Raw genomic sequence first — 16,622 nt, 5'->3', positions numbered from 1 at the left:
CCCGAGCCTTCAGTATGTCAGGCGAGCCGCCAATTCTAGCTCCCGCCATTGTTTTGCTTCTCCGCCCTTTGGAGGAAGTATGAGTGTGAACGCGCACACAAAAAGCGCTTCATAAATCGCCCTCCAAACACTTGGCTACTTACATCATCTTTAACCCTTCCGGCGCCGAGCGGATCCCGGGGCTTGTCAAACCTGCATCGTCGGGGGCGGGACGCTTGGGAAGTCAGGACCTGATCGGCAAGAGAGCAACAAGGAGAATAAAAGAACGATAAATAAATTAAGATGTGGCTGCGAGACGGTCCTCTTGCGAGGCCAGGGGAAAAGGGCTTCTTCGATCGAGCCTGGCTGGAAGGAAGTGATGCGATCGGCGGGTGGGGGGCGCAGCCATGAACTGGAAAAATGCAGAGTAGCAGGTGCAAAAAGCATTTGGGAGCCGCTGGCCGGAGCAGGGGAAGCAATTCGCTTCCTGCCCATTTATCTCAGGAAACCAGCACGCTCGTCCCTCCGAAACAAAGTTAACCTCTTATTAGCCAGCAAGCGTCAAAGGCTGTGCAGCCTCTTTAATGTGTTTTGGGGCTCTTTCTTTCTTTCTTTCTTTCAATTCGGGCAAATGGAAGGGTAATTACGGCTGTCAGTTAGTCGCTGGGGGGCTCCCTGAGCTTTTTAGGCAGAGCCTCCAAGTTGGCAGATTAGCTGCTCTGAAATTGACAAGGGCATCTCACACACAGCTTGCTCCACCAAACAACAACAACAAAGTCTTGTGGCACCTCAAAGGCCTGCACATTTATTAGATTTTATTGTACCTTTTTTATGGCACAAGACTTTAAGCTGCCCTAAGAATCCTGGTTGGGTTTGCAGCAACAACCTCACGCTGCTGCCCCCCCCCCCCCCGCATACCTCTAAAAAACTTAACTCGGGGTAGTATCCAATGTCAGTTCTACTTGGAGTAGACCCACTGAAATGAAAGGGACTTAGGTTAATCCAACGTTACTACCCAGGAAACTGGCTTGGGATCCCTTTGAAATAGATCCCAGTACCAGACAGGATCAACTTCCCCTCCCCGCGCCCCACATCCCGCTCTGTTAAAACCGAGCGCCTGAGCACGTTTTACTCGGAAGAGAAAGATCCCGTGCTGCTTCTTACTTCCAGGTAAATATATGCTAGGATGTTCTTGGGCGGTCACGTTACTAGGCTTTGGCCGAGTCGCCTACAGAATCAACTCCCTCCCGCTGACTAAAACCTGTTAAAAACAAACCAACCAACCCCCGGAATGAACTTTGAAGTAAGAAAGGCCAGTCGCAACCCAGGCAACCTCCCTCCAAGTAAATGTATGTTAGGATCGGGCTGTTGGATCACTCGGCTGGGGCCTGAGTGGTCCCCTCTATATGTCAGATCCAAGGCGGGATAGGCGGTGTAGAGATCGCAGCCCTGCCGCTGCTCTGAGCCCAGCCTGCATTCCAGGCAAAGCTCGGAGAAGGACAGCAAAAGCAACCCCGTGTGAACGAGCAGCGTTCTTCGCCCCGTTCACACTCGTCCACTCGCAGTTCACGGGGGAATGAAGGCGGCTTATTTCCAAGGAGACGGACTGTGGCTACCGGAGTCTCCACTGCAAGTTGTTGCCTCTTTCGCCCCCTCCTTCTGCCTGACTCCCCAGTACAGAAGAATCTTCAAGTATTTTATTTAATTGAAACATCGCAGTTATCTGCTCTTGTCCACAACATCGCCGCTCCTTGTTATTTCTGGTGCGGGTTAGTCGACATTGGGAACTGGGGATTATAATGACAGCAATCGCTCATTTTCAAGATCACGATCCCGGTGGTCCGGAGCAATCCTACAATGGATGTTTACTCGGAAGTAAGCCCCACGGGATCCGGTGGGATTACTCCCGGGTAAGCGCCCCGCACACGGTTTGGAACCACGTTTCCCGTTTGAAGTCGCGGGGGGGGGGGAGCTTTAGGTTCTGGGCGCGGAGCTGCCGATTTCATCGGGCGGCCTGTACAGCAGCCCTCTCTGCCTGGCAGCCGGGAGAGGCACAGACCGAGGCTGCTGCCCGTCTGCGCCTTGCGTTGATGGAGTGCTTTTTCCGCCCGTGTAGGAGCTCCAGGTGTTAGGTTTGCCCGAGGCAAATTCTTGCCACAAGTGAAGCGATTTTCCAGGTTACACACAGACATTGTGGGGGTGTGTGGAAGGGGGGCGATCCTCTTCCCCCCTTGTAGGCGAGGGGCTTCCCCGAAGCGAAAGGGAGCGTCAGCGAGAGGCGAGCAGCCCACCGCGACCTATTCCCACTGCAGCGACTAAACAAACAACTCACCGGCAGCATCGCCTCGTCAGTTTCATCGCTGACGTTTCGCCCAGCTGGAGCCGCCCGCCGCGAGAGCAGCCCAGGCGACCGGGCAGGCAACTCACTCCTCCGAGAAGTGGGGGTGGGGGGTAGGTGGGCGGCGGCGGCGACTGCTCGAGCCCGATCCGCAAGTGACCGGCCGACCGTCGCAGCGGCCCTGCGAAGAGCTCCAAGGGGCCGCCTTCGCTTCCGAGGCAGGGATGGAGAAGCGCCTCGAATGACGAGCGCGCTGATCTCTCCGCGAACAAATGAGGAGCGAGAGCGCGGAGCGCTGCCGGGCTCGACGCCTCCAGACCCTGGGAGCTCCCAGCCGCTCCCGCCGCCCCCCCCCCGCTCCACCGCGCGCTCCATCGCTGCCCCCTCCCCTCCTGAAAACCGCTGGAACGTACCTGCACATCTGGACCGTCAGCGGGCGATCCCTTCTGGTCCCTTCGTCTGCCATCATACAAAGAAGGCTTTCTCTCTGTGGCTTTTACAACACTTTTCTTTTTCCTTCCTTTCTCTCCCCCCCCGCTCCCCCCCCCCCCGCTCACAATGCGATGCGTTCTCTAGTTTTTAATTTTCTCCCTTTTCTTTCCGGATATTTTAGTACTACCACACAACCTGTGTCCTTTCCATGTCCGATTGCCAGTCAATCCGCTATTTTTGTTGTAGTAGTTCATTTCCGGAGTTGGCCTAGGCTTGAAATAGAGCAGTATCATCATCATCCCACTCCCCCAAGGGACAAACAGAATTTGTTATCAAAGAAAAGAAAGGAAAAGACTGAAACCCCTTTGTTGATAAAAAGGGTATCATTGCTTTGAATCCTGTACGGCCATCATCCTGCAAGACCTTGCTCTGAAGGTAGCTTTCCTGAGTTCTAAAGTGCTAGGCCTTTTGGAGTACATCCCTTGAAAAGTGCGACCTAGGGTGCAATCCTATGCAGGTTTACACAGACAAAAGCCCCACAACTCCCAGCATTCCCCAGCCAGCAGCTGGCTGGGGAATGCTGGGAGTTGTAGGGCTTTTGTCTGTCTAAATTTGAATAGGATTGCACCCTTAGATGAAAATTTCCTGTGAAAGACAAAGAGTGACTTTGCTGTCTGCACATGTTCAAATCAAAAGTCACTTCTGAATTTCACAGAGGGCTTGTTCTCATGTGCATCCTCTTCAGTACTGGAATGAATGAATGAATGGATGAAAGAATACAGAACAAAGACTATAGAGTACAACCACTGGGTGTGATTACTTCTCTTATTTCAGCTTTGTTCTTAATGTATTTATTTCTGTAAGGATAGGTATATGTCTTCCTGGAAAAGCTCACATGAGATTACAAGGGACACCCTAGCGGCCCTTCTTCCAGGCTTAGCATCAACAGTGCAGCAGCTCTAGGTTCTCTAAGAAGGCAGTTCACTCACCAGACCATCTATCTATGCAATATCCTAAAGCAGGGGCAGGCAACTTGTGGCACTCCAGATGTTGTTGGGCTGCAGCTTCCATCAGCCCTAGCCAGCATGGCCAATGGTGAGTTATGATAGGAGTCCAACAACAGCTATGATTTACAACCAGGCTGAATGATCAGAATTCCAGGCCTGCAAATTAGCTGTGTGCCCCTCCACAGTCAAGAAGATAATGCCTCAACATCTTTGAGAGATGACAGTCAGGAGTGCTATGGGGTCTGAAATGAATGCCTCCACCAACTCCCCTTGCAATGGCAGCATCCCAGGCACCAAGGAGCCTGGGAAGGGTTGTTTTCCCTTGGGCACTTGGGTTCTTACTGTGGATACCTTAGCAACTACAAGTCATGGGGTTCTTTGTGTCTGAGTCTGAGACCCTACTGAGCATGCTGAGCATGCTTTGAAGGGGGCAGGTGCTTAATTTGTAATGCTGCTGAGCATTATGAGTGACAAGTTTGTGTTCAGCTAAGATTGAACCAAGTAAGGTTGAACTTTGGTGGCATCACTAAATATCCCCCACTGTTTTAGATCATGTTTAACCAGGATCCACCTCTTCTACTTTTTTATTTTAACTTCAACACTGTCTCCATTTATCTCTCTGAATTGGATAGCTTGTGTCCAAATTGGATTGCCTTAATATTTTCAATTGCCCCCCTGCCTTGAGATGTGTTGATTGTCTTGCTTACTTGAAGTATCCAGATTGTTTTACAGAACCATGCTTTCAGTTGGCTTTGATGCAACAGGGTATCTGTACTTGCCTCCTATTTTTTTGCCATGGGTCGTACATCTTTATCAGCTGCACAGCAGGCAGAAATTCAAGAACTGAAGCTTTCTAGCCCTTCATCTTCATGCTAGGAAGATCCTTTCCTGTTGGCTTTCTGTCATGCAACTGTAAAGGCAAATCCTTCCACTTGCACAATACCTACTTCTACAAGACAAATAAAGTTCCCCACTATTGTTTTCTATTATATTAAATGCATCATTACATTTCATGTGACTGTGTTCCAAAATCCAAAACAGCCATCAGGATTAGGATTAGGAGCACAGTGGACAGGGAAGGGGATTAAACCTTCCCACATGTTTATGCAAGGCCCTGACAAAAGTCGTCAATGGAGTTTCCTTTCTGTTGCAAATAGCAGCTTTGGGGAAGGGAAATTTCTGTTGGGACCATGTGGCTCCCAATTTCTCTCCCGCTTCCCACACCAGAGTGGCCATTTTCGTTCTCAAAAGTTGACATTAAACACAATAACACATTTAGCCTAATGTGTAATTTGGCCCCAAGACATTACCATACAATCAAAAAGTCAATAGAATCTTAAACAAAATTCTTAAACTAGGGACAGTATCCAGTATTATCACTAATGCAAATTATGCTGTGCTAGTGTAAGCTATGGAGTTGAGCACGCTCCGGGAGAGAGCGCAGGACAGGAAGGCCTGGTGTGCTATGGTCCATGGGGTCACAAAGAGTCGGACACGACTGAACAAGTGTAAGCAACCTTTATTGCAATACGAATCATGTTTGCTGGCACATAGGGATGTCAGAGAATTCCGCCACAGATCTCGGTGAGGCTGAATGCCAGTGCATTCGGCCCCCCGAAATCTGTGGCGGAACGGCCTGCCACCCCCCTGCCACCCCGCGGACCCCCCCCCCCGGGACGAGACTTACCTGGGGCGGATCTTCCGGGCGGCGGCGGCTCCGGAGGCGGCCGGTCTTCCGACCAGCTGCCGCCGCCGCCATTTCCAGGCTTGTGTGGGGGGGGGGAGACATGATAGGCTATGGCAGCCGGCCATTTGAGGATTCCGGGGGGAGGAACAGAGCGCCTTCCCCCCCAGCCAGGATTCTGGGGGGAGGGACGGAACGCCTCCCCCCCACCATCAACATAATCCTTGAAAGGTAAGTCACTTTCATACATCCCTACTGGCACAACAAGTTTTTTGGGGAAACCCGTCACACTAGAAACCCACCAGCAAATGCTATTAGCGTTGTACCAGAGGTCGCTTATGCCAGCACGACATAATTTACGTTAGTAGTAGTGGATGCTGCCCAAGAATTTTCATTAAGACTCCAGTGTTTAACGAGCTTATTCTGATGTAAATCTTACTGAAATCAATGTTACTTCTGAGTAAAGATGTTTAGCATTGGGGTGCCCATGGACATGAGACAGAACTTGGCTGCCCAGAATCTACTTGTGGCTGCGTAAAAGGCAAATGCTATTTTGGGCTGCATTAATAGAAGTATAGCATCCAAATCAAGTGAAGTACTGGTTCCCCTCTACTTAGCACTGGTTAGGCCTCATCTGGAGTACTGTGTCCAGTTCTGGGTGCCACACTTTAAGAAGGGTGCAGACAAGCTGGAGAGGGTTCAGAGGAGGGCAACAAAGGTGTTCAGGCAACTGGAAACAAAGCCCTATGAGGAGAGACGGAAAGAACTGGGCATGTTTAGCCTTGAGAAGAGAAGACTGAGGGGAGATACGATAGCACTCTTCAAATACTTGAAAGGTTGTCACAGGGGGGAAGGCCAGGATCTCTTCTTGATCATCCCAGAGTGCAGGACATGGAATAATGGGCTCAGGTTACAGGAAGCCAGATTCTGGCTGAACACCAGGAGAAACTTCCTGACTGTTAGAGCAATACAACAATAGAACCAATTCCTAGGGAGGTGGTAGGCTCTCCCACACTGGAGGCATTCAAGATGAAGCTGGACAGCCATCTGTCGGGGATGCTTTGACTTAGATTCCTGCACTGAGCAGGGGGTTGGACTTGCTGGTCTTATAGGCCCCTTCCATTCTTACTATTCTATGATTCTACTTCACCCCTTCTTTGTCCCCCTCCCATCCCACCCACACCTGCACCTCTCTCTCTCTCACACACACATATTGTGCCACCATTCTTTTAATATGAACATTTTGAGCTGAATATGCCCAAGCAAGATACAGGGTGAGACCAAGAAATTTGGCTGTCTGAGGCAGAGCAGCAGATACCACCTCCCCCAAGTCAAGGGGCATAGTACCGAAGGCCAGTCAAGTTATTCTGACACCTAAGGTAGAAACCCCGCAAAGCACCTCTCTCCCTTCTGGGCAGTAAAGTAGAAGAATAAAACAGCAATAATTAAAAATGTGTTGCCTTTTCATAGCACCAAAAATCTGCTGCTTCAGGCAGCTGTCTCACCCTGCTTGACAGCAGTAGGACCAACCCTGGCAGCAGGATACAACTTTACAACATTGTTGGAAAGACATTTAAGTTCACAGCTGCAAAAATGTCGGTTTTCATATGGGTGGATTGATGCCCATATGAAAAGTGTTTCTGGTAGAGCTGTGTGCCAGTGACCTCTCACAATTTTCCAGCCTATTTGTGGGCAGAGAAATTGGTGGGGGGCGAGGACCATTTCACCGACTTTCTCTATTGGAAGGAGACATTCTCAAACAGGTTTTTTTTGGGGGGGGGGGTTGGCGGCTCTCCATTAGCAATGGCAGCAGTGCAGCTTCTTTCTTTTTTCCTAAGATCTTTCTTGTTGCTGCTGGCACTGAAAGTCTCCTCAGCAGCAACGACTGTGTTGGCAGCCTGGCCACCATTTTGTATCCCCAACAATCCCCTAGACCTAGTGTCGCTCTGGGGGCATTGTATGTGTGTGTGGGGGGAAATGGCAGCCATGACAAAATAGTGGTGGAGAAAAGTTGAAGAAAGTCCTGCCATCTTTTCCGAAGGAGGTGTGAAAAAGAAAAATCTCAGGGATTTTCTCAGGAAAAAAAAAAAGTCTTCTGAGAAATTTTAGCTCAGTTCCGCTTTCTTCCCCTTGATGCAGTAGAGGTAGAAACAGAAAAGCTGCTGCTCTCAGCAGGAGGGATGGAGGCTGCTGCAGCCTTTTCAAGTGGAGCTGTTTGCTCATTGTCCAAAGGGTTGAAGGGGAGAGATGACCCTGGATAGAGAAGCCAGCAGGTGAGAAGAGAGCAATGATCTTTAGCCCATTGTCCAGGGTGTTTCCAAATGCACTTAGGAGTATGCTAAAAGGCCCCCAACTCCAGGTTCAGAAATCGATCTGTTTGTAGGTCACCGAGGAGGTTCTCTAATGTGAGAAACCAGCAGTGATGGCACTATAAGGAAGTATTATAAAAAGTGAAAGCAAAAATTCCCATCTAGGCACATAATTTTAGCAGTTTGGGGCTTCAACAAATACCAGAGATGTATAAATACTGTCTTCTCATCCTTTGCCATGAGATAATTGGTGTGTTTATCTAGATGGTTTTTAAAGTAATATTTTGGTAAAACACAAGTCAAATAATTGTCCAGATTTCAGTATGTCAGCTCACCATTTCCATTTTCTCAAGGTAATGACATCTACACAACATCTATTACAAACAAACAAATAACTAAATACATCACATCTGAAGATGTGTATGATCAGTAAAAAAAGACCAATATATGTATGTATGTGTGTGTGTGTGTGTGTGTGTGTGTGTATATATATATAAACATAAATTAAATATATATATTTAAACATGCATTTGCCTTCTTTTACCTTTCTATGGTTTCTATGGTTTTCTCTTTATGGGGCATCTAAGAAGCTAGTAGATTAAGTGTTGGGCTTAGCCGTGAAGCTCATTAGGTAGCTCTCTCGGTTGAATTGACCTCACAAAATTGTTGTGGGGATTAAGCAGGTGGCCATATGATTGTGCCCTAAATAAAGTATAGTTATTGATACACTCATCCAACATAAAAATATTTTTTAAAGCCCCGTAAGCTCATGATCATGGCCACATCTCATGGTATGACAATGAATTCCATAAGTCAGTTATGAATTGTGCAAAGTGCTTCCTTTTGTTTATCCCAAACCTACCGCCAGTCAGTTTCACTGGATGACGCACAATGATAACATGAGTAGCACAGATGTTGATGGTCCACCACATCAGACCTTGCTTCCTTATGGAGCTTGCCTTGCACCACACTGGGAGGGAAAGAATGTCTTGAGCAAAGCACACTTCTTGATTTTGGTAGCCCTTGGGCAATGCTATATGAGGTGTTCCCAAATACAGTCCAGCCAGCTCTTGAATAAATCTCCCTTTAATTTAGCTCACTCTCTGGCTTTCTCAGGGTTTGAGGTATGGGTGAGCTCCTCCTGGAATGCTTCACCTATGGAATGGCTGTGACACTGCACCACCATATGCTCAATGAGTTGAGAGCCAGGTTTGAACAGCTTGACTTCTCACTCATAACAAAAAATTGCACCCAAGATTTCAATCTACTGGACTGAGAATTCATAGCAGCAACCAGGAAAGCACAGCTTTGATTACCAAAATCCTAAAGGCAACTTTCATGTGTTCCTCTCCTCTCTCTCCTTCCACAGTCGTAAGTGTAAAAATGATCCTGCACATAAAATAATGACGAGGAAGAGTTCAAAGCAATTCTAGAAAGCTCGCCTCAGAGGCTGTTTTCTAATGTGGTTCCAGCCTTTTTCTCCCATTTCTGTCTCATGTTTGAGGTTTTGCCTGGGAAAAAGAGTGAATTTTTGCAAGGAAAGAATAGTTCTTTCCTTCTCTCAAGGAAGATTAGGTGGCATGTCTAAGTACTTTGCTTGTTAGGACTAAAATAAACACAGTAATGAAATAAACACATTGTAATTCAGTCCAGAATTGGCCCCTTCAGTTCATTCTCAACACAAGGGACCTTGGCTTTGGCAGCCGTTGCTTGGCTAATTTTTGTCTGATTTCCAGCCCTTCTGACACTTAGAAGTTGCCTTTGGGTTTTTTAAGTGACTAGAAACGTTGCAAAGGAAGATGCAATGAAATCTGCTCATCTTTTTGGCTACCCTTCAAAGTTTAAGCTAAAAAACCCCGAGCACACACACAATGACATTACCCTTGGTATAATAAACAGGCTTCTTTGAGCTGTTCTGTACACAGTAAGAGCAAGCAAAATATTTCTCCTGCTGCTGGATACATGATTTGACATCTTGATATATAGAACTGAAGGGCGAATCTAAGCATCCATTTTGGAAGGAAGTTAGCTTTGTATTCAGTGCACATCTAGCCAACCAGTCACAGAAACATAAGAAGAGCTATGCTGGATCAGACCAAGGGTGTATCTAGTCCAGCATTCTGTTCTCACAGTGGCCAACCAGATGCCCATAAGCAGGACATGAGTGCAACAGCACCCTCCCGCTCATGTTCCCAGCAACTGGCATACAGAGGCATACTGCCCCTGATACTGGAGGTAACGTATAGCCATCATGACTAGTAGCCATTGACTGCCTTATCCTCCATGAATTTGTCTAATCCCCTTTTAAAGCCATCTAAGTTGGTGGCCATCACTACATCTTGCAGTAGCAAATTCCATAGATTAACAATGTGCTGTGTGAAGAAATACTTCCATTTATGTGTCCTGAATCTTCCACCATTCAGCTTCATGGGATGACCCCAGATTCTAGTATTATGGAAGAGGTTTTTCTCCCTCTCCACACCATGCATAATTACTACATAGCAATAGTGCACTGCTTGAACTCCCAGCTGAGATACGTTCTCTGTAAGAAGTGCCATGTGAGTTCAAAACTCTATATTGAGAGCTCCATATGGGGGTCAAAGAACACTGACATCCAGGTCTGGGATTTCTAATGCAGAGCCCATAGGTGCCACAGCACCCATGGAAACACACACCCCTGGCACCTCCCAAGGCCTCCCACACCTCCTGATTTTTTTTAACCCTTTATAATATTTTTTTAAAGAAAAAAAAGTTGGCTTAGTTGGCTTAGCTTTGCAACCTACCTGGCCTCTAAGTGCTGACTCCCAGTGACATTTTTATGTCCTCTTAATGCCTCTGGCCCCAAAGACATTCTTAGAAAATGTTTAAAAAATGGAGGGCAGTTGCAGGATGGTGCTTCACTTTGAAGTGCAGCCAACTGCCCCGAAAAAAGGAACAAAAAGGTAAACTGGGCATGACAGGAAGCATCTTGGGTGGTGGGGGTGGGGGACATGGGGCTGTGGCATTACTATCAGAGTGGTTCTAGGGCTGGGGTGAAGAGGAGGAGTGAAAAATGTATATAGGGTTGTTTTTAATTGCCGGTGTGGGGTGCCCAATCTGGATCAAGTCCCTAGTGTGAGGGGCAGGGGGTGTAATCCTTGATCTCTGGTGTGGTTCCAATCTGGATCGCAGCCCCTCATGTTAATAATTTTCATTGCAAAAATAGGTCCCATGGAAATGAACAGGACCTCTTTTTGCAATGCAAAATGCAGGCTTGGCCCCCCGATCTGGATTGAAAGCATAGTTGGGGGTAAAGGGTTACAGCTCCCCTATGGTCCTGCTCTAGATCAGGGCCCCACACCGGCAGTTCCTGAGAGGGAAAGTATGTGTGTAAAAGAGAGAGTGTCTGAAGGGGCCGATAGTGAGTGAGAGAGAGAACACAAGGTGGAGAGACAGAGGGGTGAAAGGTGATCCCTTCTGTGAACTGGGTTGTCTGTTGAAGCAGAAAACTGTGGTTTTGTGTTTGGGGGCTCAGAGTGGCACCACTACTTCGACCTTGTGCTCAGATACCAAGGGGCTATCTAGTCCAGCATTCTGTTCACACAGTGGCTAACCAGCTCCCTGTGGAAAACCCACAAGTAGGACATGAGTGCAAAAGCACGCTCCCGCTCCTAGTCACCAGCAACTAGTATACAGAGGCATGCTGCCTCCAATACTACCATCATAACTAGTACCCATTGGTAGCCTTCTCCTCCATGAATTTGTCTAATCCCCCTTTAAAGCAACCAAATTGGTGATTATCACTACATCTTGTGGTAGTGAATTCCATAGTTTAACTACTGTATGTGCCATAGTCCCCATATGGCTGCTTCTGGTCCTCATCAGACTACATAGCAGGAAGAGCATCAGCTTGGACATTACATTATGAGTCTGAACCAGGCCACTCAACATACCCAGACAGCTGCTGAGGACCCAGAATGTCAGCAGGGCCCACTGGTGCTGATCTAGGCCCGTTTCCCAGGGACCAGTATTATTGAGTTGCAGCGGAAGGTGGTTGGGGAGCTGCCAGTTTAAAGTTTCCACTAGGGCTGTGCACTGCTTCAGCCAGAAGCCAAAACTTCAAGCCAAAGCAGGGAACTTCAGGAAGCTTCAGGCTGATTCTGAGGTGGGGTGGAGGGGGCACGAAGTGACATGAAGCAGGCTGGGTCGCTCTGAAGCACTTTAGCGCACTTCAGAGCAATCTAGAAGTCCAGCCAGGCTGCTGCCACCACCGCCACCACCCAGCCCTCAGCTCCTTACCTGGGCCCTTGGGACGTGTGCTGGCAGCCATCTTTTTCTTCCAGGAAGTCACCAAAATGGCGACTTCCTGTATTTCTGGAAATAGATCTTGCACAAACAGTGGCTGTCAAGTACGCAGCATGAATGTACGTAGACAGCTTGACAGCCACCATACTTGACGGCTTGAGGGCCACGATTTGTGCAGGTACTATTTCTGGAAATACAGGGAGTCTCCATGACAACTCCCTGGAACATGGAGGCGGCTGCTGGCACATGTCCCAAGGGTCCAGGTAAGGAGCTGGGGTTTCGCATGGCATGGCAGGGGTGTCCAAGCTCCCCCCCCCAAGTGAGTTTCGGACATCCAAATCCTGCTTTGGTTACTGGGGCTGAAGCAGGTCAGGGCCCCCCAAATTGGCCCAAAGCAGATAGGGACCACCTCAGAAGCCCTGAAGCAGCCTCCAAGGTGGGTCGGGTGTGTGTGTCCCTGCACAGCCCTAGTTTCCAGGATGCCCAGGAGCAACACTCCACATAAGAGTGGGCAGCTCACAGCCATTTGCTGCAGATCACTAGCACTAGTAAGCTCACCTGGGGGCCCACTGATGTCTGGGTCCATCAAAGGGCACTTTGCCGAGAGCTTCCTCACACTTGGGCCCAGCCCTGGTCTGCACAAAATGTACCAGTTTTGTTCACTTCAAGTCCCATACAGGATACGTGCCAAAATGAGCGCACAGGACATGCCACCTTGGACACAAGTCCAACGCTCTGTTGTGCATGTTGAATTAGTTCTTTGGATCCTGGGGAGAATTCAGGCCAGGCATGGGCAACTTCTGGCCCACGGGCCATGTGTGGCCCCCATGGGTTCCCCATCTAGCCCACAAGCTTATTTTGCTGTTATCTCTGATACCAGTCAGTGATAAGAATCTATTTAAAGGCCATTAACCTGCAAAGAGCTGTTGCAGAGAACTGAGGTGTGAATTTTGCAGGCAGGATTTTAGGTACAGGTTGCACAGCTTCACGGAAATCAATGCACTAAAGATGCTCCTCTATTGCCTCTATGTTTGGGCAGGGCAGCAACAGTAATGTTCTCTACTGAGGACTGGAATAATGTTGTTTTTTCTTTGTGACCGCATCAATCTCATATCACAGGCAGCTTGATGACAACTGACCTGGAAAGATGAAGCAAGTTTTGTGTAGCTTCCACCCAGCATCATCCATGTTTACTTTCTCTTTCTTCTCCAAATTATACTGCATACATTTGTTATGCCAGAGACACCTGGGAAGATTGATAGTGTGCTCAGAAAGACAGTTTCCCCCTCCTCTCCAGTTTGTGAATGTCAGATAAGCAATGAATATTAATACTTTTTTTTCATGCAACAATGTTAGCATTTCATTAATTTCAACTCAAATAGTCCATGATATCATTTGATAAGGGAGAGATCTCTTGTGGGTCATCTGTTCTATCCCCTTATGGCAGAATAATTTGATTGCTATAAAACTTTTTAAATTGATGGGTGTCAGGAGTAACCTTGAAACGTATGATCTGAGAGTAATTCTACAGCTGCTCTTGGCAATTGTTTGCTCAGTTGCCAGACAATTCCTAATTGTCCACCCTCCCCAATCACATTTTCTGTCTTAACTTTAATCCCAGAAATTGTCAGTGCCTCACCTGAGTGATCTTGATCTAATTTATCTTGATTTTGTGTTTTCCTTAATTTAATCTGTAATTCCTTGCTAACAGTTACATTAATAAGCAATTAATGTGACATAGTGGATAAGAGCATGAGTCCTGGGTTCAAATCTCAGTTCATTCGACAGCTTACTGGGGGACGGAGCTTAGGCAACTTGCTACCTCAGCATCAGACTGCAAGCTGGAGGTCAGCTATGGCTGCTTTGAAATGGATTGCTCCTAGTGGTACCAATGAAAAGACAGGGGGTGAGATCCAGATTTAGTCATAGTTAGAGCTGACTTATTGAAATAAATGAGATTTATATTAGTCATGATTAGGTTAAACCCTATTGATTTCAGTGGATCTACTCTAAGTTGGAATGTATGGATTTTATTAAATCTATTCTGTTTGCGTTTTGCAGATTGTCAGACATCTTTCGTTTCATCGTCATTGACAGAATCAGATTTTTTTGTATGATAATTTAGTTCATTGTCAAATGCGTATTTACAGTAATGCACAGTTTGCAAATAAATGAAATGGCACAAATCACCCCTAAAAGTTAAAAAAAAACTGGCCCGCAAGTCCATGGAATCAGAGAAAACTCAACTTCTTCAACTCAGAAAAAGCCAGTCTGCTGTGGAATCTGCAGGTCAGATTCATAGAAATTCAAACTCATTTGAATCTGTTACAGATTTCTCCGACATCCCTAACTCTAAACATGATTAAATTGGATCGAAGCCATTTTGCAGTTATTCAGTTTTTTCCTCCCTAATGGATTTTTTTGTGGAAAGAAAAATGATGGAAGAAGCAGTGGGAAAACATGGGAAGTGGAAGATGTCCTCATCTGAACACCCCCTGTAGAAATTCTGTGAATGAGCCAGGGCAATTGCATGATAAAAGTTTTGTCTGGAAGCATCCAATGAATGTGAAGCAATTGCCCCAAGCAGTTTCCCATTGGAAAAGGCAGCCTATAAATACCGTAAGTGTGAGGATAAAATGGAGAGGGGGAGGATAATGCAAGCTGCCTTGGGTTCTTTGCAACAGGAAAAAAGGTAGGAAAGAAATGCAGTAAACAAACAAACAAACAAGTAAACAAATGAAATATTCTTATGAAGTAAAGGGTGTTTCCCATACAGCAAACACCTTACCAAGAAATACTACAAGGTGTTGACAACCTTGTGCCACTTGTACAAGGGCTTGCTTGCTTATTTATTTATTTATTTATTTATTTATTTATTTCTATACTGCACAATGGCCGAGGTTCTCTGGGCTGACACACGGCAGCAGGTTTCTGCAGCTTCCTGAGAGATCAGGATGGTAGTGTTTCTGAGCACAGTGGCATCAAGCGATTACAGAAGGTAGCTGAAGTTGCTACTGCAGAATAGTCAGGGAACTGCTTCAGGGCTGCCGTTCCTCCCTGAACTCTTCTCAAAGCAGTAATGAAACATAAAAATGTTCATAAAACTCAGGTGTTTGGAAAATGCAGAACAATCTGGAATAACAATAACTAAAGATGATGTCAGCTAATTTACTCATGAAGTCAGTAATACTTGACTGATGCTTCCCTTAAAAAAAAAAAATCAAAAGCTTCTTTCCCATGGTGGATTCTTGTAGACACAGCAGTTCAAATACCATTCATATTGCACAGATTATGCTGTGGGTGACCTTGAGACTGCACTTAAAAAATGATCGCTGGGTTACTTGGGGTTAAACTTCAATGACATCAGCAGAGTTACATGAAGGGTAAAGGCTAAATTTGACTTGTGTATAATAATACCAGTAGCAGAAGCCAATTGTTCAATATACTGATATTCCCCCACTCCCCACCCACAGCCCTTGTACATGTGATGGACTCTGTTGTTTGTTTTGAATATAAGTCTTGACTTGAGTATAATTGAAGGTATATTTTAATTTATTTTAAAGAAGAACATTTTAATTTTGTGCAACTGTTAGACGTTACATTTTAGGTTTCATTTGAGTGTTCCCTCAGACTACAAAGCTAGATTACTATTTGATTTATTTCCGAGCTGATGGTAAGGTGTTAACAAAAGTGGGACGCTACGGCAATTTAGAATATTTCTCTCCTCTGGTTAGTGATCGCTAGTTCTCTTTTTCTTTTTTCTTTTCTTCAGGTGTCTGGATTTAAAAGCAATTGGGGTTCAGGGAATCTGTGGTAGGTTGATTTAAATGCAGAAAGCTTCCTCCAGCTTCTTAATTCAGCTTTAGTTAGAAGCGATCTGGGTCTTTGGGGTTTGCCTGTGGCAGAATGATCTAAAGTTGAGTGAGAGTCTACAAGATTTAAAATGCAAAAGCTTTTCATAATTGGAAAGGCCAGGAGTGAGCAGGACTCTGAAATTGAATTTCTTACCCTAACTCAAAATTGTTTTTATCACTAAACTCGTAATTGTGACCATTAACTTGCACCTCACTGTTGCTCCACTGATACAGGAAGAATCAATAATGAAATAGTGACATACTAGTAAGCTGTTTAGTTAAGATTATGACAAATTGCCCAGCTCTCAGAAATTGGCTCCTTCCAGAGAAATGCAGATTTTTATAATGTGTAGCCAGCACAGTCACAAGATATCAGCATAGGTAGCTGCCTTACACTGGTCCATCTAGCTTAGTATTGTCCACTGACTGGCAGTGACACTACAGTAGGGGTGTATGAACCCCACTTACCAGTCTGCTCTGGGGTCCGCTGGGGAGGGAGGTGATCCGTCCCTCCCCCCGGAATCCTCCCTGGCTGGTTCTGCTCCGCGGCAAGTCCACGGAGCCGCCAGCTGGGCCCATCCGCAGCTGGACTTCTGTCCGCTGCTGGGCTGTGGATGCAAATGGCTAACGCCTTTTGCGTCCCTGCTCTTTTCAGTGATAGGCTACGTAAATATTTACGTAGCCATGGTAAATATTTACCATGGTAAATATTTACCTGGACCATGGTCCAGGGCA

General features: G+C 46.5%; 1 protein-coding gene across 2 annotated transcripts in view; it reads right to left on the bottom strand.

The window, feature by feature from the left end:
• RGMB (repulsive guidance molecule BMP co-receptor b) overlaps nt 1-2,591 on the bottom strand; it is a 48,624-nt gene extending 46,033 nt beyond the window's left edge. Inside the window, exons 1-2 of one of the 2 annotated variants that reach the window (XM_084833796.1) lie at nt 2,312-2,591; nt 144-230 (exon numbers count right to left, since the gene is read on the bottom strand). In XM_084833796.1, the coding sequence (XP_084689922.1) occupies nt 144-148 (5 nt within the window). In that variant the 5' untranslated portion in view covers nt 149-230; nt 2,312-2,591. Of the gene's footprint in view, nt 1-143; nt 480-2,311 lie in introns of those variants that run through there. The other variant, XM_084833797.1, reaches the window with a different exon arrangement.
• Between the last annotated feature and the right edge of the window lie 14,031 nt (nt 2,592-16,622).

Source organism: Heloderma suspectum, chromosome 2 (genome assembly GCF_057233095.1).
Source record: "Heloderma suspectum isolate Gila_16-S chromosome 2, 16-S_ref, whole genome shotgun sequence".
In the NCBI taxonomy this organism is placed as follows: Eukaryota; Metazoa; Chordata; class Lepidosauria; order Squamata; family Helodermatidae; genus Heloderma; species Heloderma suspectum.
Note: the sequence above shows the minus strand (reverse complement) of the source record. Positions and strands in the feature narration are given on the sequence as shown.